General features: G+C 43.7%; 1 protein-coding gene across 4 annotated transcripts in view; it reads right to left on the bottom strand.

Moving 5' to 3' along the window:
• The window catches only part of PDZK1 (PDZ domain containing 1), a 44964-nt gene that overhangs the window by 9534 nt on the left and 11048 nt on the right, over positions 1-24382 (bottom strand). For 2 of the 4 annotated variants that reach the window (XM_030324714.2, XM_030324713.2), the window contains 6 exons: positions 16081-16292; positions 15164-15413; positions 12822-12958; positions 11798-11993; positions 8971-9167; positions 2212-2454 (listed from right to left, as the gene is read on the bottom strand). In XM_030324714.2, the coding sequence (XP_030180574.1) occupies positions 2212-2454; positions 8971-9167; positions 11798-11993; positions 12822-12958; positions 15164-15413; positions 16081-16290 (1233 nt within the window). In that variant the 5' untranslated portion in view covers positions 16291-16292. Of the gene's footprint in view, positions 1-2211; positions 2455-8970; positions 9168-11797; positions 11994-12821; positions 12959-15163; positions 15414-16080; positions 16293-19255; positions 19339-24382 lie in introns of those variants that run through there. The other 2 variants (XM_030324715.1, XM_030324716.1) reach the window with 2 other exon arrangements.

Raw genomic sequence — 24382 nt, forward strand, 5'->3', positions numbered from 1 at the left:
AGGTAAACAATCTTAAGAAGAACAAAGCTGGGGGTCTCACAATCCCAGATTTTAAGGTATCCTCAAAGCTACAGTAATCAAAGCAGTGTAGTACTGGCACAAAAACAGACACATAGATCAACGAACAGAACAGAGAGCCCAGAAATAAACCCACACTTCTATGGTCAATTAACCTACAACAAAGGAGGGAAGAATATACAGTGGGGAAAAGACGGTCTCTTCGATAAATGGTGCTGGAGAAACTGGACCACTTCCTCATACCATACACAAAAATAAGCTCAAAATGGATTAAAGACCTAAATGGGAGACCTGAAATCATAAGACTCCTAGAAGAAAACACAGGCAGTAATTACTTCGGCATCAACCTTAGCAACATTTTTGTAGATCTGTCTCTTCAGACAAGGGGAAAAAAGCAAAAAGAAACCACTCAGACTACATCAAACTAAAAAGGTTTTGCAGAGTAAAGCATCAACAAAACGAAAGGGCAACTTGCTGAATGGAGAAGATACATCCAATGACAGGTTAATATCCAAAATATATAAAGAACTTATACAACAACAAATAATCCAATTAAGAAATGCACAGAATGGGCGTCTGGGTGGCTCAGTCGGTTGAGCGTCCAACTTCGGCTCAGATCATGATCTCGTGGTCTGTGAGTTCAAGCCCTGCGTCGGGCTCTGTGCTGACAGCTCAGAGCCCGGAGCCTGCTTCAGATTCTGTGTCTCCCTCTCTCTCTGCCCCTCCCCCGCTCATGCTCTGTCTCTCTCTGTCAAAAATAAACGTTAAAAAAAATTTTTTTAATAAAAAATAAAAAAAAGAAATGCGCAGAAGACCTGAATAGGCATTTTTCCAAACACATACACATGCCAAGAGACACATAAAAAGATGCTCACCATTATTAATCAGGAAAGTGCAAATCAAAACCACAATGAGATGTCACCTCACACCTATCAAAAAAGCTAGTATCAAAAAGATAAGAAATGACAAGTATCAGCAAGGATGTGCAGAAAAGGGAACAAACCCCTGTGCACTGTGGGTGGGAATGTAAATTGGTGCAGCCACTATGGAAAACAGTATGGAGATTCCTCAAAAAATTGAAAATAGAAATACCATAAGATCCAGCAATTTCACTTCTCAGTATTTACCCAAAGAAAACAAAAACACCAATTTGAAACTATCTATGCACCCCTTTGTTTACAGCAGCATTATTTACAATAGCGAAGATATGGAAGCCACCTAAGTGTCCACCAATAGATGAAAGGATAACGAAGATGGGGGAGGGAGGGGTCCACAATGGAATATTACTCAGCCATAACAAAGAATGGAATCTTGCCATTCACAACAACATGGATGGACCAAAGGCAGACAGAAATCAGCCTTATTATTTCACTTATATGTAGAATCCAAGAAACAAAACAAACATTCAAATCTAGAGAAAAAATTGGTGGTTGCCAAAGCAGAGGCAGATGGGGGAGGGATATGGGCAAAATAGGCAAAGGGGATTAAGAAGTACAAGCTTCCAGTTGTAAAATAAGTAAATCACAGGAATTAAAAGTACAGCTTAGGGAATATAGTCAATAATATTTAATAACCGTATGGTGACAGTGGTAACTACACTCACCAATGATGAGAATTCGTAATGCATATAATTGTGAAAATGCTACATTGTACACCTGAAATTAATAGAACATTGTATGTCAACTATACTTCAATTTTTAAAAAATCATGAAGATCATCAGAAGAAAATAAGTAGCATTACAGTGGTTGAGTACCATATTGTAGGTCTTCTGAGTTGGAGCATTAATTAGATTTCATAGGTTCCCCTTCTTCATTCCCAACTTGAGAGCTATGGGGATAGTCTCGCTGTCACTCCCTATAGGCTGGGGGCATTACGCCAAATGCACAGGAGTAAACAAGTATCACTCCCAGTCAGACTTGGTAGTGACTGTCAACTACAGTCATGTCGATTCACTCTATTTGACTTGAAAGTGCCTAAAGACAATTAGATGTTTAAGAAAAATAAAAGATGTGAGCTTAGGATGTACTCGTTACTACCTTAAAGGGTACGGGACCATGACAGCATTTATTTAAACCCAAGTGAAACCATCAATGTAGGCCTTCAATGTAACCTAAGCCATCAATGAGTGGGAGAGACTAGGACCCTCCTAACTGTGGCGAGTTCATTGGGCTGCTAGAACCAGATTACCATACCTCTTTGACGAACGAGCCTGGCCGACCCTGAATGGTGTTTAAGTGAAAGCCATAGCCATTTTCACCTTTAACCAGCCTGCAGAGTTTAGGCTTATGATCTCCTACTTCCTCTGTAGTATCTGGACTTGAAACCTCCACAGGAGCGGGAGCTGGAGCGGGAGCCGGAGCGGGAGCCAGAGCCTCCTTGACAGAACCATTAGGCAGTTCTTGGCTTTGATAGTAGAGAAATGGAGAAAAGTGAGCCTTTGGAAAGGAAAGGAAAGGGAAAAAAAAAAACCATGAATTGTAAGTATGAGTAGTTATATTTTATTAAATGTGCTGGCTTAATTTACAAGGTGTCATACATGGTCCACAGCTCTTGCAGATACGTCTGACTGGGGGCAGTAAAATTTCTCTACCACCCTGACCAGAAAAGGTATAAAGAAATATTGAGCTTGGTCATGAGTAATGTGTATAAACATGTAACCAAATACGCATATACATAAAATAAAAGCTGTTATCACCATCTGAAGTACACGTACTAATTTGTTATACTCGTTTTTATTCTTTATTGTTGTAACCATTAGTTGAAACTTCTGTTATGCCAAACTCATCTTTAAATACTTCTAATCATCTCAACTCCCAGACCATCCATGTGAAGAAGAGTGTGATGGTCTTGAATACAAAAGAGGCATAGAACAGGAAACATATGACTGGTTTTTTTAAATAGAATTAACAGCTTAGACTGTGGGTTTTAATTGAGAGAATCAAAAAGGTAGATTTGAGTATGGCAAGATCCTGGACCAGCAGTTAAATTGCTGCCCACGAGTGTCCAGGACTTTTATTAGGCAATGAGTACAAAATCAGGCAACTGAAAGTGAGTACAATGTGTGCTCTGCCCCAAATTGTGCTGTTCAGCAGCCTGGCTAAAATTAGATTGGGGTCCTCTGGTTATCAATTCTCTGACTAACCACAAGACCACATCTTCCTTTCTAAACAAGAATAGCCAAGAACCTCATAGTTACCCAATTCAACTACATTTCAGACCTTTCAGTTATATACTTGCAAATGTTCCACATTTCTTTCTGTCTTTAAAATATGGAAAGTTAAACCAGCATTACTTTGATTCCCAAACTAGACAGAGATCCCACAAAAAAGGAGAATTACAGGCCAATATCCCTGACAAACACAGATGCAAAAATTATCAACAAGATACTAGTAAATTGAATTCAAGAGCATATAAAAAGAATTATTCACCGTGATCAAGTGGGATTCATTTCTGGGCTGCAGGGCTGGTTCAATATTTGCAAATCAACCAATGTGATACATCACATTAATAAAGGAAAGGATAAGAACCATATGATCTTGTCAACAGATGCAGAAAAAGCATTTGACAAAATACAGCATCCTTTCCTAATAAAAACCCTCAAGAAAGTCGGGATAGAAAGAACATACCTTAACAACATAAAAGCCATATATGAAAAGCCCACAGCTAATATCATCCTCAATGGGGAAAACCTGAGAGCTTTCCCCCTGAGATCAGGAACATGACAGGGATGTCCACTGTCACCACTGTTGTTTAACATAGTGTTGGAAGTCCTAGCATCAGCAATCAGACAACAAAATGAAATAAATGGCATCAAAATTGACAAAGAAGAAGTCAAACTTTCACTTTTCGCAGATGACATGATACTCTACATGAAAAACCTGCAAGACTCCACCAAAAAGGCTGCTAGAACTGACACATGAATTCAGCAAAGTTGCAGGATACAAAATCAGTGTACAGAAGTTGGTTGCATTTCTATATACCAACAATGAAGCAACATAAAGAGAAATCAAGAAGTCAATCCCATTTACAATTGTACGAAGAACCATAAAAAACCTAGAAATAAGCCTAACCAAAGATGTGAAAGATCCACATGCTGAGAACTATAGAAAACTTATGAAGAAAATTGAAGAACACACAAAGAATGGAAAAACATTCCATGCTCATGGATTGGAAGAATATTGTTAAAATGTCAATACTACCCAAACAATCTACACATTCAGTGCAATCCCAATCAAAATTACACCAGCATTCTTCTCAAAGCCAGAACAAACAATCCTAAAATTTGTACGGAACCACAAAAGACCCTGAATAGCCAAAGTGATGTTGAAAAAGAAAACCAAAGCGGGAGACATCACAATCCTAGACTTTAGCCTCTACTACAAAGCTGTAATCATCAAGAGAGTATGATATTGGCCTAAAAACAGACACATAGACCAATGGAATAAAATAGAGAACCCAGAATTGGGCCCAAATGGATGGCCAAGTAATCTTTGACAAAGCAGGAAAGAGCATCCCATGGAAAAAAGACAATCTCTTTAGCAAATGGTGCTGGGAGAACTGGACAGCAACATGCAGAAGAATGAAACTAGACCACTTTCTTACACCATACACAAAAATAAACTCAAAATGGATGAAAGACCTAAATGTGAGACAGGAAACCATCAAAACCCTAGAGGAGAAAACAGGCAACAATCTCTTTGACCTCAGCTACAGCAATTTCTTGCTCGACATGTCTCCAAAGGCAAGGGAATTAAAAGCAAAAATGAATTATTGGGACCACATCAAGATAAAAAAACTTCTGCACACTGAAGGAAACAATCAACAAAACTGAAAAGCAACCAATGGAATGAGAGAAGATACTTTCAAGTGACATATTGGATATAGGGTTAGTATCCAAAATCTATAAAGAACTTATCAAACTCAACACCCAAAAAACAAATAATCCAGTGAAGAAATTGGCAAAAGGCATGAATAGACACTTCTCCAAAGACGACATCGAGGTGGCCAACAGACACATGAAAGGGTGCTTAACGTCACTCATCATCAGGGAAATACAAATCAAAACCACACTGAGATACCACCTCACACTGGTCAGAGTGGCTAAAATAAACAACTCAGGAAACAACAGATACTGGTGCAGATGTGGAGAAACAGGAACCCTCTTGCAGTTGGTGGGAATGCAAACTGGTGCAGCCACTCTGGAAAACAGTGTGGAGGTTCCTCAAAAAATTAAAAATAGAACTACCCTACAACCCAGCAATAGCACTACCAGGAATTTATCCAAAGGATACAGGAGTGCTGATTCATAGGGTACATGTACCCCAATGTTTATAGCAGCACTTTCAACAAAGGCCAAATTATGGAAAGAGCCTAAATGTCCATCAACTGATGAATGGATAAAGAAGATGTGGTTTATATATTCAATGGAATACTACTTGGCATGAGAAAGAATAAAATCATGCCATTTGCAGCAACATGGATGGGACTGGAAGGTATTAAGCTAAGTGAAATAAGTCAGAGAAAGACAGGTATCATGTTTTCACTCATATGTGGAACTTGAGAAACTTAACAGAAGACCATGGGGGAAGGAAGGCGGAAAAACTAGTTACAAACAGAGAGGCAGGGAGGCAAACCACAAGACTCTTAAATACAGAGAAAAAACAAACTGAGGGTGGATGGCGGGGTGGAGGAGAGGGGAAAGTGGGTGATGGGTATTGAGGAGGGCACTTGCTGGGATGAGCACTGGGTGTTGTATGTAAGCAGTGAACCACGGGAATCTACCCCCAAAACCAAGAGCCCACTTCACACACTGTATGTTAGTCAATTTGACAATGAATTCTATTTTGAAAATGATAACAAAAAATAAAATAAAATGAAATGTGGAAAGTTATCAGTGACTTGTTACATACAAAAATACCTCCAACATCACTACCCAAAGGGCAAATCAACTGTATGTGATCACAGCAGCTAATCTTGAGGACAAGCATAGTAACATTAAACACTTAGTGAGTTTTCATTCACTTTCAGATATCTCGGTGCCTAGTACGTGCCAGGAACTTGTTTAGGTGTTTGTTTCATTCACGGTTATATCTCAAAGATCCACCCACCCCTGTGTGGAACCTGCTTTAGAGGGGCTGAAGGGAGGGGGAGGAAGAAGATGGGGAAAACATGTTTTTCAAAATTCTCTCTTGTATTAACCAAAACATTATGGTTAAATCATTGTCATAGAATTAGGAGGGAGTGGAAAAGAATTAATGCTAGAATCCCCTTTATAGCAGCCTGAGAAGTGACTTCCTGACTTCTGTCTGAACTTTTCCACAAGCTGGGAGGTCACCACTCAGCAAAAATGGCTCACCCTATTCCTGGCAGCTTCAGTTGGGGCTGTTGTTGGGTAGAGTGTGCTCTATATTTGTTAGATCTAGTTAATTTTGTTCAAGTCCTTGAGTTCCTTATCTTCTGTCTGGTGGCTCGATCCGTGATTAAGAACGAGGAATCTCCCAACTATTATTGTGGAATTGTCTATTTCCACTTCCAAGTTTGTCAATTTGTGATTCATGGTTTTTCCAGATTTATTAATGTGTAATTGACAAACTGTATATATTCAAGGTGTATGTACAGTGTGATTTGATATACATACACATTGTGATCACCACAATCAAGTTAATTAACATATCTGTCCCCTTACACAGTCATCATGTTATCATTTAGTCTTTTGAATTTTTTTTTTTAATGTTTATTTTTGAGAGAGAGAGAGAGACAGAGCGTGAGCAGGGGAGAGGCAGAGAGAGAGGGAGACACAGAATCGGAAGCAGGCTCCAGGCTCTGAGCTGTCAGTGCAGAGCCCGATGTAGGGCTCAAACTCACAGACCTGAGATCATGACCTGAGCCAAAGTTGGAAGCTTAACCAACCGAGCCACCCAGGAACCCCTGCTTTTAGAATTCTTGAAGATACTCTCCTTTCCTCCCCAAAAGTCTATGCTTATTCAAGCTAAATACTCACATTGTGACTTCTAGAACCTCTGCTCCAATTACCTTTCTTGATACTGGACTTCTTATAGTCATGTTCTCAGAACTGGACACGATGTTGACTGAAACAACATTTCTATATGCCACACATTATTCTGAATGTTCTAAATATTAGCTCATATAACACTGCACAGTAGCTATCCCCACTTTACAACTAAGGAAACAAGTACAGCCAGGGTAACTTGCCCAAGCATACATTACTTACTAGTCATTTTAAGTACGGTCTGACCAACTGTCCTCTCCAAAAGCCAAGTGTCCGTTTAAATTGCCTTTTTGGGGTGGGGGCAGCTATGTAGGGTATCATCAGGTTTCTGTTCTTTTTTTTTTTTTTTTTAATTTTTTTTTTCAACGTTTATTTATTTTGGGACAGAGAGAGACAGAGCATGAATGGGGGAGGGGCAGAGAGAGAGGGAGACACAGAATCGGAAACAGGCTCCAGGCTCTGAGCCATCAGCCCAGAGCCTGACGCGGGGCTCGAACTCCCGGACCGCGAGATCGTGACCTGGCTGAAGTCGGACGCTTAACCGACTGCGCCACCCAGGCGCCCCTTTTTTTTTTTTATAGTCCTCAAATCAGGTCTCACCATTTGATATCCATACAATTTAGTTTTAAATTAGTATGTGAAATTTATTCCTGTTTAAAGTTAAACTTACTAGTTTTTATGCTTCTTTCTATCCTGACTGGATATTTTGAATATTATAATCTCTAGTAAATTAATTACCCATCAACACATTAAGCCATCTGTATGACTAAAGTATCTTAAACGTTTTCCATGTTTCCAAATTGGATTATAAACAGCTTAGGATACGCAGAATACCATTGGAGACATCTATGCAGAACGACATTGTTCCAATATCAATTTTTCCTTCAAGTATGGCTGTAAACTAGCTAAAAACCCACAAATCCTTCTATCATCCAGTTTACTCTTCAATTTTCTTTACACAAGTATCTTGAAATACCTAATCAAGATGTGCTGAGAGGGAATATGGTGGAATGAATTAAGAACTTAGGTTCAGGGGTGTCTGGGTGGCTCAGTCAGCTATGCATCCGACTCTTGATCTCAGCTCAGGTCTTGATCTCAGGGTCGTTGAGTTCAAGCCCTGCACTCAGCAAAACAACTTGGGTTCAAATACCGGCTGGGATGGGTGACTTAAAAAAATGAAGTTTAGAGAGACTAAGAAATTGCAAATCTGTAAAAAGGGGCTAATTCCACCCCTATCATATTCCTCGCTCTCTATCATTTATGTACCTTCGGATGCTGCCATTATTGTGTATCACATAGAATAAGTTCATCTTTGTTCATCTGTGTGACCACCACCTAGCAAGGCGGATGGTACATCGAAGGCCCCTGAATGTCTCTTAAACTAGACTGAACCTCAGTTCTCGTGATAAAATTAAGATTATTAAAAAAAAAAAAAAAAGACATGCAGGTAACACCTGTTGTGATTAAAGTTAAGAGCAAATAAGGTTAATGTGACACTAATGTTAGTCTTGGTGAATCCATGTTTCTATTCCCTTGCTAAGGGCTCAGGAGCTATTTAATAATCCTTTCTAGGCTTTTATGCAGGGTTAATGGCATTTATTGGTCTATAGTTTAAAATCCAGTTGTTTGCTATTTGGCACAGTTAGGGCTATATCTGCCTATTTCCAGGGTAATGTTCGTAGATTTTTCTCAGATCAGCAAGAGTAATTCTGTAGTTACATTCGCAAATTCTTTCAAAATCTTGAATCTAAGGATTTAAAACTCATGTACCAATCACTTGGCATTCTATTGTCACTACCAACTTGACCTTCAGTGCAGCCTTAATGATGACCGTTACACCCCTTCCAGTTTGAAAATCAAAGTGGTAACTTAGCCAAAGGTTGAGGACTTGAGGGAATGGACCCAACCTTAATGCACGAATGCATGGCCTTGAATTATTTACCAGTCTATACATGTGGTCCGTCTCTTTGTCCACCACCAGCAGTGAAGTCTGATCTCCGCCCTTTCTAATCATTTCCACCACACTGTCATGATCCAGGGATTCCACAGACTCGCCATTGACAGCGACTACCAAGTCGTTGTTCTTCAAGCCGGCCTCCTCTGCTGGACTTCCGGAATCTATGTCCTTGACGACTTGACCTACCCTCCCAAAAAATTAAATAAAATTATCAGAAAGATCCCTAAATTAAACTGTGGCATTTCTGCTGGAGCCCAAGGATCTGATAAATAAATGTAAAAGGCATGCTGAATACTACTGCCCCTCCCACTGGCATCAGAGAAAGCCTGTGAGCACCCTATCCAGCCTCATTCCCTGCCCAGAACTTACTCCAGGAACAAACTTAGCCATTACCTATGAAAGGACCTTAAGGAAAAAAAATCATGTTACTAAAAGTGTCTGAGGCTCAATCTTGACAAAATAACATGCTAAGTGTTAGGAGTCAGCTAGTTCCCAGGAAGCTCTTATAACCCATACATCTTATGGAGAAGCTAAGCCATTAAAAGGGGAGTTGAAAGAAGAAAGAAGAACAAAACCAAAGAAGACAGAGCCTAGGAAACCCATGCTGGCATTTTAGTAGCCACTAGGTGTATTTGACTGTGAATGTGTTTGTGGGCGTGCCTCGACAATGTGTCTTCCGCCTTCCTCTCCCGACTTGAACTGTCTTTACCAGATGCCTTCAGATCTCCCACACTGTCTTTTTTGTTGTCCCTCCCACTTTTGTAACAAGCTCCAGTTTCACTTTTCCAGCTGGCTGCTGGGCATCTCCAACTAGGTATCCCGTAGATCCTTCAAATGTAACATACTCAAACCAAAAGCCATCTCTGCCCATCACCCCCATCCCAAAGCTCCTCCTCTAGGTCACCTGTTCATGGGAGCACCATCACTCCAGTCACTGACACGTAGGAACAATTCCTCCTCAGTGTCCACTCCCCATATTCCAATCAACTCCTAGGTCCTTTGTTGCTGCCTTAATATTTGACACATCTCCTCTTCTCTGGAGCCTATTCCTCTACCCTCAATGCAGGTGGTATTAGTTCCTGCCTTAAACTCTACCTACCTTCAGTTATGAATTGCTCTCCCTGTCCCTGATCTCTGCCTTCTCCAATACAGATCTGCCTTCAGATTCTTCTTGATGCAATGTCAGACCAAGTCATTCCCAAGTGTGGGCTTTAGAACGGAACAGACCTGGGCGCCTGGGTGGCTCAGTCGGTTAAGCATCCGACTTCGGCTCAGGTCATGATCTCACAGTGCATGAGTTAGAGCCCCGCATCGGGCTCTGTGCTAACAGCTCAGAGCCTGGAGCCTGCTTTGGATTCTGTGTCTCCCTCTCTCTCTGCCACCCACCCCCCCCCCCCAGAGCTCATGCTCTGTCTCTGTCTCAAAAATAAATAAAAACATTAAAAAATAAAAATAAATTAAAAAAAAAAAAAAAGAACAGAACAGACCTGAGTTTGGTCCCAGTTAAACCACAACTATTTGACTTTATAATAATTACTGTATCTTCTCCAAGCCCTTAAGTTCAGAAATTCTTCTTGCAGAATTATTAGGATTGTGTTTGAGATGTGTAAGCCCCCAAGGTGCTATAGGCTTAATTTTTTCTTATCACACTGTTGAAAAAACTTTTAACTCCCCATCGACCACAGAGCCAAGTCTAAACTCTTCAACCTGGTATTAAAGGCCCTTCATCATCTCTTTCCAACCTACCTTTCTAACATGGTTTCCTGTGCTACACCTCAGATGCCAAACTGTGCCCATATTTCCCTGCTTTATTCACACAATCCCATCCTAATGGAATGGCCTGCGTTGTTCCCACACCATCTGTTTGTCCAAATTCTATTCATACTTCAAAGCCTGAGCTCAGGTACCATCTCTACAATGAGGTCTTCCTGTACTTTTTTAGTAAGGAAAATGTGTTCCAACCTTGAATTCCAACAGTATTTTATCTAACCCATATTAAGGTTCTCCTCACAACTACCTTCAGTTACGGACATAAGTATTGCATCTCCTCTACTAAACAGGAGGCTCCTTGACTGAAGAACTCCTATTTGATCCACGTGATATTCTAGAAGGCCCTGAGGATGCTTTTATATAATATGAATCAAATTAACATTTGATTAATTCAAATATACATAATGAACAGAACATAGCAACTTCTAGGAGAATAACAGTTTGCAAAATGGCCTGAAGCTGCGTTCTTTTACATATTCAGCTTCCCTAGAAGGACTGTAGTTCTTTTCTTGTTGAGTTGCAAGGAATCAGAAAGATTCCTGGTTCTATTGGATTCCCAGGCCCCAGCCCACACCTCTGCCTCGGATCTGGTGGCATACTGGAGCTGGCTCGTCCAAGCTCGTGAGAACCCTTTCTCGCCAATACTTCTCAACATTGCACTCTGTGACAGCACATTGGTAGCTTGAAATCAGATGTAATGGGAGTATTTGTACCACCAAAATAAAATAAAATAAAATAAAATAGATCAACAAATGCTACAAATTAGGTGGAATTTTTCCCCCCGGAGAGCAAATTTACAGCACACTACCGCCCAGATCTAAAATTCTGCTTTATCATTCTGCTAAGGAAAACCTGAGAGACCCGTTGTCAGGCTCCCATGGAAAATGACCCGGCTATGCCTTCTAGTCTCTTACTATCTCCTCGTGCAGCAGCTAGGAAGTTGGGGGCTTAACAGAACTCTGGAGTCGAACTAGGATGAAGAATTGGACTTCATTGTTCAATTGGTTCCACTGCCACGCTTTCTGCTCGTCTAGCGCCTCACCTTTCTGCTCCGGGCCTGCCCTCAGGTAGAAACCATAGCCATTGCTCCCCTTCTTCATCTCCACGAGCCGGGGCTGGTGGGGTAGCAGTTTCAAACTGGCCGTCTCTCTCCTGAATCTGGTCTTCTGCTCGGTGTGGAGCTTGTCAGTCTCCTCGTCCACCAGCAGGAACATGACGTGGCCTCCAGAACTCTTCACCTGGAACAGCACACACAATAAGACTGACAGCGGTCTCCAAGAACAGCACGGGGGAGGAGGAGAGCTTCTGCGCAGAGGCACACAGTCTCTAGGTTCGACAGAAAATATGCAGTGTGAGGCCTGAGTTTGAACTATAACACTACCTCCTGATCTCCCTGGGATTTCTCGATCCCCACTTCTACAGCTGTTTTCCCCTTTGTTAAGTATGACCTCACCCACACAGATGCTAACTGAACCCAAGTGAGAGCTGGGATTCAGAAAACCCAGAAAGGTACTTAAGCGAAGTACTTACGTCTAGAGAAGGAGTTTGGAAAAGAAGGTAAAGGTCTACTGTGAAAAATTATTCTACCAGGAGAAGTTGGTCAGTTTTCATGGTTCCACGTGACCTCAAAGGAAAACCTGAGAGCGTAATCCATGTGTCATGGACCCAGGACATAAGACCTGGGGTAACAGGTCTTCCAACACCTCCTACACGTAGCTCTATATTCATCATCACATTGCTTATCTGCCAGTTTGAGCTAAAACATTTTAGTGAAACACTCAATTTGTTATAAATTCAGACGGAGCTCCCAATCAGGTACAAAAAGATCCAAAAGATAAAGTTGACAGTTCTTTAGAACACTTTTCTTTGAAATAACACGAAATTAGCCTTGTTCCAAAACCCTATGCTAACCCTGCTGACACCACTAGTGAGTCTATTCACTCTGAAAACAAAGGATTAGCTTCCCATCATTATATTCCTTCCATCATAAACTACCACTCCTGTCTTCCTGTCACTTCCAATAGGAGGAGAGTGAAAGGTAAGAAAAGTGCCCCTTTGGGCTATACCTTTGCAACGACTTCCTCATGGCTGGCATCTTCTACATTCTCTCCATTTACTTCAATCAAGTGATCACCGGCCAGGACACCAGCTTTCATAGCCACACCTTGAGGTGTTATATCAGTCATGTACACTCCCTTTTTGCCTGAAAGGGAGTGGACCAGCATCACAACTCCATCACACAGAAAGTCCAACAATAAGGGATTTCCTCCCAATAACGTAAAAATTACAACCTCCAATTTTAAGGCTAACTTTGCCTTCTGATCTAGAATTATAATTACAGCTCCTGGCTTTGTGCTAGGAGCTTTGTTGGGTTTTGTTGATTCTAATAGAACTTCTGACCCCAACTAAATGCAAGGAAGGAATCTCAGGTGGCACTGGCTTTTTGAACCGGAAAAGCACCGAGCTGTGCCCGGGCTGTATCGCTGTCACACTCCCATTCTTCGCATTTGTGGAATTAGAAAGCATCTGTTCCATTCTGTCCTTTTATTTTTTTTTTTTAATTCTTTTTAACGTTTATTCATTTTTGAGAGAGAGAACAGAGCGTGAGCAGGGGAAGGGCAGAGAGAGAGGGAGACATAGAGTCGGAAGTGGGCTCCAGGCTCTGAGCTGTCAGGGCTCAGAGTCCGACGTGGGGTTCCAACGCACAGACCGTGAGATCATGACCTGGGCCGAAGTCGGACGGACAGTCAACTGACTGAGCCACCAGGTGCCCCCTGTCCTCTTTAATTAGTTCTATCACCAACTGTCATGTACCAATGAGGTCACCAAATCTCACTGACGCAAGCCTAGGAGGACAGAGCCACAGAAGGCAGCTAGATATAGAAATGATACAAATAGAGACAGAGATAGAGATAGAGATGATAGAGATAGAGATAGAGATAGAGATAGAGATAGAGATAGAGAAATGATATCAATTCTTTCAAGATATTAATATTTCAACCTAGGCAAAGGGCAGCTTCATAATGACAAAATAAATCACTTGTAAGGAATAACAGTAGAAACTGCTGTCTTAAAATTTCTCCCATTACAATTTCTCTTGTTATATATTTGTCATGTAGAAAACATTTTCTTCATAAAGCTCATTTAAACCATGCATTATGTTCACTAACACAAGGGCCAAATGGATTGAATCTGAATTATGATAATTTTTTTACCATTTTGCTGATAATGGACTTCTAAGAAATGCCAGGCTTCCCTTGACCACCTACACCACTATGTTTAATAGTGGACAAACTTGAGAAATGCCTCTTCTACCTAGTTTATATCTCTTGCTATAGGTTAAATAGGCCTTGGAAACAAGTTTTATGTTTACTATTGGTCTGTTCTTTATCACTTACCCAATTATGACCAGTGCCTCTCCAGTATCAGAAGGAACATGGCAGGAGCAAATTCAAGGTGGAACCAGTAGCCTCTATGGCTCTAAATCCCAGAGACACCATTACGGAACCAGTCAATTGCATAGTCTGTATCTCTGAAACTCTACAAACAGAGCTTCTAGTACTTTCTGGTGGTCAGGAGTTTTCAAATCACTATGTACCTCTCAGAGGTCAGGGATGTACCTCAGAGCAGTTGAGGCTGGGCCACAGCTGAGAAGGTACTATTTAAATGTCATAGGAGGGTGGGATTTTTTTTTTATTAAAAAAAATTTTTTTTAAACGTTTATTCATTTTTGAGAGACAGAGAGAGACAGAGCATGAGCGGGGAAGGGGCAGAGGGAGGGAGACACAGAATCCGAAGCAGGCTCCAGGCTCTGAGCTGTCAGCCCAGAGCCTGACGTGGGGCTCGAACTCACAGACCGCGAGATCGTGACCTGAGCCGAAGTTGGACGCTCAACCGACCGAGCCACCCAGGCACCCCAGGAGGGTGGGATTTTTAATAGCATCCTCAGCCACTAGAATGGTGTCTGGCACATCAACAGGCCCTCAAGAATTTGTTGAATGTGTGATCACCTGGGCACTTGAAGTGGGAAGACAGCATCCTTACTCAAAAGTAGCTATTATGAAAAATTTCCTTTTTCTTGCCTTTTATTCCCCCTTCTCCCCTCCACCCTCACCCTAAAGAAGCTAGGAAAGAATAACAAAGAAGCATCAGCCCTCTAACACTCTGATCTCAAAGCTCAGCCTAACACTAGGGGACAGGAGTGCCCAGTGGCCCCTCGTCACCCCATGATGGGTCCAGTGTCTTGATCCCTTGTTGCACAATAGTCAAAGCAAGGGAAGGGTCAGGGAAGGAGGGAGAGGGGAGGGAGAAGCTACAATTAGACAGCCATAGCATCTGAAAAGGTGGTCAAAGAAGCCATTAGCCAATAACAGTATCTTTCTTCTGGAAATCCTGCCCTCAAGCCCACCTTGGACAGTTTTCAGAGAGAAGCCATAGCTGCTCCCCTCCTTCACCAGGTAGCAGAGTCGTGGCTGCGTCCAAGTCTCTGCTCCTTCCTTCACCACAGGGGGCAGTTTCTTATCATTCAAACTCGGCTCCTTCCGACTTTGACCCAACTCTTTCAGGTCTACCCGTTTTTTCATGGCCTTCTCATAGGAATCCCCATCCAGGACTAGTAAAGTCACGGAGTTCCCACTCTTTCTGACCAGATCCACAACCTAGGAGGAAGAAAAAGATAACTTGAACCAAGAAACGATTCCAGGGGATGCTCACCATCTGGCTCAGTCTCTGGATCCAGAGGATTCCGAATGCTGGTCTCTGAAGCCCAAACAGTCAGCACAGTGTCCAGCCGTCTCCACCCCACCCCTCCCAAGAACCAGGTGCGGGCTGGAGGGGGCGGGGCTCTAGCACTGTTAGAACTTAGAGCGCCCCGATCCCAGCTGGGCTCATGGAAACAGCATGGTGTGGTGGAAAGGGCGTGCATGGGGAGGCAGGCAGAAGTGGGGTGAGGTCAGACCGTCCCACATGTTCACTGCATCAAGACATTAGTAAGTCATCGGAGCCTCTGAGCCCTCATCTGCAGAATGGTAATACGTACCTCATGGGTTGTGACAAAGGTTCAACAAAATAATGATTATGAAGTCGCCCAGCAGAGTTCCTAGCCTAGAGCAAGCACAATGCCTATTAGCTCTGACACTATTCAATCTAAGAACCATTTTGTGGTTCTCAGTTAATTTGGAGGAGACGATTAACTGGCAGAAAGTACAGCCATAGGGCGTCTGCCTTGCCAGTGGCAGCTGGGAGACCTCTGCTGACCCCAAACACTAATCAGCAGATATGTGGGAGCCAAAGAGATCCTAGAAGAACCCCAAATGTCCCTTTCACCTGCATATGTTCCTCCTTGTCCACAAAGACACCATTGATCCTAAGAACTCGATCTCCGTCCTTGAGGCCCGCCTTCTCCGCTGGGCTACCCTTCTCAACCACCCGGACCAGGTGGCCATCAGTGTCCTTCTCAATTCGCAGGAAGAAGCCATAGCTTTGCCCTTCTTGTTTAGACAGCACACATTCTCGTGGGTGGAAGGTGGAGGCCATTTCTGTGATGAAAAAAATCGGATAAACCCAGGGGACAGAAAATCCCCTTGGAGAAAGAACCCGTGTGTTCCATCTCCCATAATTCTCTTCTTCTAATCACACCAAATCTAGACTGTAGCAACACTGAGGTTTAGGAGGCCGCCTTCCAGGACCTGCCAAGGATTTCCAAATCTATTTCCCAAAGGATGACCTTTTTACTTGAGTTTCAGACCCATGTATTTGGCTGGGTCCCAGACATAGATTTTTCAGTTTCAATAGCTCCAAACCCAAATTCCTCTTTGTTTCCTAAAGAAAGTAGGTTTAACACCTGACCTAAATATTTTAAGGAAATACCAGCCCAGGACACCTGAGTGGCTTAGTCAGTTAAGCGTCCAACTCTTGATCTCAGGTCATGATCTCATGGTTCGTGAGATCGAGCCACATGCTGGGCTCTGTGCTGATGGCATGGAGCCTGCCTGGGATTCTCTCTCTCCCTCTTTCTCCGTCCCTCCTCTGCTCATGCTCATGCTCTCTCTCTCTCTCTCAAAATAAATAAATAAACTTTAAAAAAAAGAAAGAAAGAAAGATACAAGCCCACTTTCATTCAAATATTTAAAGAGCCTCCCAAGTAGTAGGCCTTGAGGATAAATCTGTGGACAACACGGACCTTTACTTCACCTCTCATACAGAGGAGCACACATTTTTACAACAACACGTGGTGAGGGATATGCTAGGAAAGAACACAGTGATAAGGCAGACTATAACAGAGGGCGCTGGGAGCAGGGACTGGGACAGGCAGAAGTAAGAATGGCTTCCTGGGAAAACGCCTTTCCCAAGACCTGAAGGACTAGTGGGAGGCAGGTAAGGTAGGACAGGATCAGGAAGACCTCAAACAACTAAAAACCAGAGAAGCCAGGCCTCAGAGCTGGCCTGGCCTATTGGAGAGGAGACAGAGAACCAGGACCCTGAAGTTTTAGAGCAAAGTAGGGATACCCAACAGAGAAAGGACTCCTGTGGCCGGGTCAGATTCTCCTGTCTGAAGCAGCTTCTGTTCCCATCCATCCTGCCCTTCCTCTTGCCCCATTGCCAGAGCAGGGCCCCGGGCCACAGGAGGAAGCAAGGACAAGTATGAAAACCACCAGCTGGGACTTTGGCACTCGGTTCGTACGGGGAAGGCTCCTGCCAGCATCATCGATCCCTCCTAGCGTAAGCATCTTCTTCCACAGGAGAGTGAGAACAGAAGCCAGATCGGCTGGTGCCGGGCAGAGGTCCAGGAGCAGAAGTCTGGACTCTGAGGTCACGCTGCCTGCTGCGCAAGCCTCGTGCTCAGCTCATCACAGTTCCCTACCAGTAAATCAGAGAATAAACCGTCTGTCCCTTCCCTCCTGGAGGGACAGGAACAGATGACCGTGTGGGGTATGGGGGGTGGGGCGTGGAGGAGAGACAGCAAAGTGCTCCAGGCTCCTTAGAAGCCACCCCATGGTGATCCCAGATAGCCATCTCTGACCTTCATGCCCACAGAGACATACAGTTCAAACCTGGCAGAAAGCCTCCCGCTGCCTGACAACTTGGCCATTACAGACAGTCTCAGCGGAGTCTGGCGGCCACGCCACCAGCGGCCTGAATGACTAAGCGGCCAAGAAAACAAACAAACAGACACTGTTCCAAGTGATCTCTCACCGAGGGCCCGGGGCTGAGCCCTCCCCGCTGTGTCTCCCACGAAGAGAAAAATAGAGCCACAATCGTGAGGTCATCACCCACCCGTGGGGGAGCTTCGCAGCCCTCCTAGCATGACCCATCACCAGGAAAGCACCGCTTTGGGAGGAGACAGGGGAGGGCATTAGGAGGGACTGGGCATCACCAGAGCAGGGCTTCCTTGCATGCAGGCACCCGGGCTCCCTGGGCCTTTACTTTTTCTTTCTGCTGAGCATCTGGCCTGCAAGTATCACTCCCATTTTCCAGCTTGAGTCCACATCACTGTCCACTCACCTCTAGATCCCTCTCAACTTGCAATTTCATAGAGCTGAAAAGCTAGAAAAAACCCAGAGCCCTCCGAAATTTGGGAGCAATTGTAAACAAGCCTCAACCAAATCCTGCAAAATCTGCAACAAGCCCTTATAATCAAAATAAAGGCCATTTCTCAGGCCCTCACCCCTAAAATTCAGCGATCTCCCACCCTGGGAGTCAGCCACAGGATCAAAATCTCTTTCTCTGCAGGTCTGGGAGGATAGAACGTGAAACCACCTTGCTAGGAGACTAGTCCTGTGTTTGGGGAGGGGGGAAGAGGCAATGTTTTCCTGGGTCTCAGTAGAGACCCAAAAGCTCAACACACAAGAAAAGACAGATCACTGCTTCTTGGCAAAATCCCAAATTGTTTGTTTGATGAAAGTTTTCCAACAGCCAGACAGCAATCACTCAGATCCGCACTTGTGTCTTTGAAACCTGGGCGCTGGCCCCCTACATCCTCCTGCCACCTGTCAGCCCTTCCCACCCGTCAGCCCTCCCCACTGGTCAGCCGCTGAAGGATTAATGCCAGTGCCCACGCCACACTGATGAAATAAATATGTAACTCCTTCCACCACAGCAGCAGAGAAAAACATATCGAAACCCCAAAGCCGGGCCTTCCATTGGACCCTCAGAGCCCTAGAACTATTTCCTTGGCCATCTTGCTGAGAGACAATTCAGCTAGGAGTCAAAGGGGCTGGGCTCCAGTCCACCCCCAGGCCTGGGTCCATCTAATCCGCATCCTGGTGTTACACTGGCCCCAAAATAGGGGCTGGGATCCACGACGACCTGCTGCTTTGTGATGAGGATGCCTGGGACTCTGGAACACAGGGCCTAATAGGAAGGATCTTTGTATTTAAGGGTGCTCATTCCCTGTTTCTTCAGCCCCAATCTCCGTCTTCTGCTTCCTGAGAAAATCCAGCCCAGATCCCTATGGTGGACAAGTGTTTAACTAGCGAAAGCATATGGATTTCTATAATACCGTATCAGCAATCATCCAGTGCTGGAGCCCATTAAATCTTCAACAGGCGTTATTCCCCCAGTTCACATTGCCAAAATAAAACCCTAGAAATGAAAGAAAGCTGTAACCATTTCTGAGCTCTGGGAAGAAAGTCAATTCTTGGCAACCAAGTTGCTTGTCTGTGGGAAAGAGAACAAAGTGCTGGCTGGTGGACAGGAGAGACTCAGGGCTGAGAGCCAGATATTTTTTCTAATCAATCTTAATTATTAATCTTACCTTTAGACCCCAGCTTCTTCCAAAAGGAGTAGATTATTGCTACGAGGAAAGAGAATAATATGCCCATGGCCCAGAAGAAAAACGCGGCACATTTTAGAAGTTGGGAAGGCAAGGCAATGACGACAGAGGAGGGCACACAGGACCTCTGGATGTGGCCAGAGAAGAAAGAATTGAAGCCACTGGGCTATTTACCACACGAAAGAAATAGCTGGTGGGACCCAGAGGACTCTTCTGAGCTCCAAGCCGGCCAAGGGTTCTAACCTCTCAGACAACCATCAACATGGGCCCATCTCTGACCCCGAGTCAACACCCCCTCACCACCAGCCTGCACACAGAGAAGTCTGAGCCAGGAGCTGTTCCTAAGGGTTCATGATCTACAAAAACCAGGCCCAAAAAGCCAAGAGAGTCCGATTTGGTTGGCCGAGGCCCAGAAGTCGGCTCATTTTCCCCTCAGTTTGTGTGTCTGGGTCTGGAAGCTGCCGGACTTTCCTCGGCAGGGCTGGCTGGGGAAGCAGTGAGACTCCACTCAGTTGATCCTGAAGGCGACAGGACTTGTAGTGAAGTGTGCCTTACCTGTCACCCTGCACATCAGAAATTTCCCTGTTCTACCAAAACAAAAAACAAACAAAAACAAAACAAAATAATAATAATAATAATAATAATAATAATAATCTGATTGCTTTTTAAATAGGCAGAGGACCTGAATAAACATTTTTCCAAAGAAGACATTCAGATGGCCAACAGGACACGTGAAAAGATGCTCAGCATCACTCATCATCAGGAAAACACAAGTCAGAGCCACAGAGGTGTCACATTACACCTGCCAGAACGGCCAGTAACAAAAAGAAATAAAAAGTGCTGGCAAGGATATGGAGAAAAAGGAGCCCTCGTGCACTACCGGTGGGAATGTAAATTAGTACAGCCACTGTGGGAAACAGTATGGAGGTTCCTCAAAAAATTACAAAGAGAACTACCATACGGTCCAGTAATCTCACTATTGGGTATTTACCCAAGGAAAACAAAAACACTCATTCAAAGAGATACGTCCACCCCTGTGTATGGCAGAATTATTTACAATAGCCAAGATATGGAAGCAGCCCAAGTGCCTACCAATAGACAAATGGATAAAGAAGATGGAAATATATATATTATATATAATTTAATTACATTATATTAATATATAATATTAATAAATTAATGCTGATATATTATGATATATTAATATATAATGTACAAATATATATTTATTGTTAATATATTAATATGTAATATATTAACTATATTATATAATGGAATATTACTCAGCCATAAAAAGGAATGAGATCTTGTGCTCGCTTTGGCAGCACATATACTAAAAAGAATCAGATCTTGCCATTAGTAGCAACATGAATGGACACAGAGGGTATAATGCTAAGTGAATAAGCCAGAGAAAGACAAATACAATATGATTTCAGTTATACATAGAATCTAAAAAAGTGAACAAGGCAGAAGCAGGCCCATAAATACAGAGAACTAACTGAGAGTTGCCAGATGGGAGGGGTTGGTGAATGGGCAAAAGGGAGGAAAGGGAGTGGGAGATACTGGCTTCCAGTTATGGAATGAATCAGTCATGGGGATAAAAGGTATAGCATAGGGAATACAGCCAATGGTACTGTAATAGTGTTGTATGGTGAGAGACGGTAGCTACACTTGAACATAGCGTAAAGTATAAAGTTGTCAAATCACTATATTCACCGGAAAAAAATATAACATTGTGTGCCAACTACAAAAAAGACAAAAATTAAAAATAAAACATTCTCTGTTCTAAGAATATTGTTATATGTGGAAATTTCTAATTTAAAACTATCACAGGGGCATCTGGGTGGCTCAGTCTGCTAAGCGTCCAACTCTTGATTTTGCCTCAGGTCATGATCCCAGGGTCGTGGGATCGAGCCCCACATCAGGTTCTGTGCTAAGCGTGGAACCTGCTTTAAGATTTGCTTGCTCTCTCTCTGTTTCTCTCTCTCTGCCCCTCTCCCCTACTCATGCTCTAAAAAATTAAAAGAGAAGAGAAGAGAAGAGAAGAGAAGAGAAGAGAAGAGAAGAGAAGAGAAAAGGAAAGAAACGAAAAGAAAAGAAAAGAAAAGAAAAGAAAAGAAAAGAAAAGAAAAGAAAAGAAAACTATCATAGACATGAATGCTCATAAGCCTACCCAGTGCAGGAAATGGGTGGGAGTGAAGGGATCTTAAAGCCACTTAGCTCATGAAAACTCCATGATCTCCTAAGAAATATTTGAGAGTCTCAAAGTCAGTAGGAGCCTGACAAGAACACAAAGCATTTCCCAATACAAAAGTGAACATGGGGTTCTCTGAAACGTGCCCTACTCCAAAGCAGAGTTATTTGTGTAACTCCTGTGAGCCTCCAGGTATTTCATAAAGGAATCCTGAAGTTGCTAAAGATCAGATAAAACACAAGTCAGGAGATCAAATTCTTCTAAGGAAGGAAAAGAAAGGACAGCTCCTAGCAAAGTGAAGTAAAGCAAGAATTATAAGATCTTCGTTCATCTCCTCAATCCTGGGAGTTGTCCACTCATGCCCAAAGGCCCCATCCGCTTTCATCTGAGTGAACAGATATACTTCGTCAAAAGAGTATACATCTATAGACCTTCAGGTGATGCAATAATAAATCACATTGCCATTTGAAAACTCTCTGTGTGCCAGGCATGTACACAACCTCACTGAACCTCCCGAGCACCTTACAGATTGGATTCTCAACCCTAGCTGGCCCCCAGAATCACCTATAGAGATTTCTAGAAATCGATGCCTACGCCTCACCCCAGATCTACTGACTCAGGCTCCAGGCTTGAAACCTGAACAGGAGCCTTTTTAGAACGCCCCACTAACTTAAGAAACTAGTGCTTAAAACCACCCTTTGTTGTTCCTAACTCCCACTTATTCTCCTCAGTCTTGGGATAACACCCTCATGGATCAGAAAAGAATGTCAAGGTTGGGTGAACTATTAACAGCCACCTTAAGCTCACCTTTACCCAACATGAGAAACCAAGGGGGCAGCTGGGATAGGAGAGGCCCTGGCCACCATGTGCGGTCCTCGGGATCCAGCTCTGACCAGTCAATGCCTTGGCCAACAGTATAGGAGTGCATGGTGACCTGAAGCCTGTGCCTCATGCCTCCCTCCCCAAGTTCCAGTTCTGAGCCAGGCAAACAGGATCAAGCAGGTGAAAACAACCTTGAACGGCTCCCATGTGGTCTTCACTCTATGGGTTAAGTCTGTGGGGCCACTGTCCACCCCCTAAATCTAACCAACCTTAAAAGCAGAAGCCATGCCTCCTCCCCCAGCACCCTGTGGGTGGAGTCTTAAGCTCCATTCCTGTCTGAGGCCCTACCAGTTATCCTGTGGTTCTTCCAGTCATCCTGTGAGCCCCTGGGCAAGAGGAGTGCGTGACAGCTCTACTTCAGCTTCTTGTTCCCTTCCAAGCACTTTCCCCCTCCTTAGCTTCCTCAGTTAGCATACTGGAGTGGGTGAAGGCCACCTAGGATCGTGATCAAAGATTCTTCCACTTTCTACTGAACATCAAGAAGAAGACATATGACCCTGGTTTCATTTGTCCAGGCCACCCATGTTCACCCTGACTTGAATGCAGAATACTCTTGGGGCACCTGGGTGGCTCAGTGGGTTAAACGTCTGGCTCTTGATTTTGGCTCAGGTCATGATCTTACATTTCATGTGTTTGAACCACATGTCGGGCTTCATGCCGACGGTGAGGAACCTGCTTGCGATTCTCTCTCTTCCTCTCTCTCTGCCCTTCCCCCGCTCATGCAGGCATGTGCTCTCTCTCTCCCACCACCCCCCAGAAATAAACATTTTTAAAAATGCAAAATACTCTTAAATGGTTGATGGGATAAAGTTAAACACCACCTCTATTCTCAAGGGACTTTTATAGTTGAATAGGGGCAAAGGAAAAGTTTCAGTACAAAAAGAGCTACCTCGGGGCGCCTGGGTGGCGCAGTCGGTTAAGCGTCCGACTTCAGTCAGGTCACGATCTCGCGGTCCGTGAGTTCGAGCCCCACGTCAGGCTCTGGGCTGATGGCTCGGAGCCTGGAGCCTGTTTCCGATTCTGTGTCTCCCTCTCTCTCTGCCCCTCCCCCGTTCATGCTCTGTCTCTCTCTGTCCCAAAAATAAATAAACGTTAAAAAAAAAAAAAAAAAAAGAGCTACCTCTATGAGCACAATCTAAACGCCATAAGACCTACAACGTGGGGCAAATTCAGGAAGACTTCACAGATTAGGTAGGACTTGATGTAGATCTTGACAACAGATAGGTAGGACTTCAATAGGTACGGAAGTAGGAAGAGAATGTTCTAAACACTGAGAACGATGTGGACGTCAGGTGTGGAAGTGGGAACGTGCTTGGGTGTGGTCAGAGAAGAGTTAAAGGCCCAACACGACAAAAAGGACGGCCAATTTGCCTTTCTGAAATCAAGAGTCAGATGCTCAACTGACTGAGCCACCCGGGCCCTTGGACTTCCGTGTCCTAAGCTTAGTGACATTTTCTGTTCTCCTTCTCTCTACCTCTTGCCATCATTTCCCACTGTTAATTACCCGATCTTGGGGCGCCTGGGTGGCGCAGTCGGTTAAGCGTCCGACTTCAGCCAGGTCACGATCTCGCGGTCCGTGAGTTCGAGCCCCGCGTCGGGCTCTGGGCTGATGGCTCAGAGCCTGGAGCCTGTTTCCAATTCTGTGTCTCCCTCTCTCTCTGCCCCTCCCCTGTTCATGCTCTGTCTCTCTCTGTCCCAAAAATAAACAAACGTTGAAAAAAAAAAAATTTAATTACCCGATCTTGAGATTCTTCTATTAGTTTTGACTACACTGTAAA

The sequence above is a fragment of the Lynx canadensis genome, chromosome C1 (genome assembly GCF_007474595.2).
Source record: "Lynx canadensis isolate LIC74 chromosome C1, mLynCan4.pri.v2, whole genome shotgun sequence".
In the NCBI taxonomy this organism is placed as follows: domain Eukaryota; kingdom Metazoa; phylum Chordata; class Mammalia; order Carnivora; family Felidae; genus Lynx; species Lynx canadensis.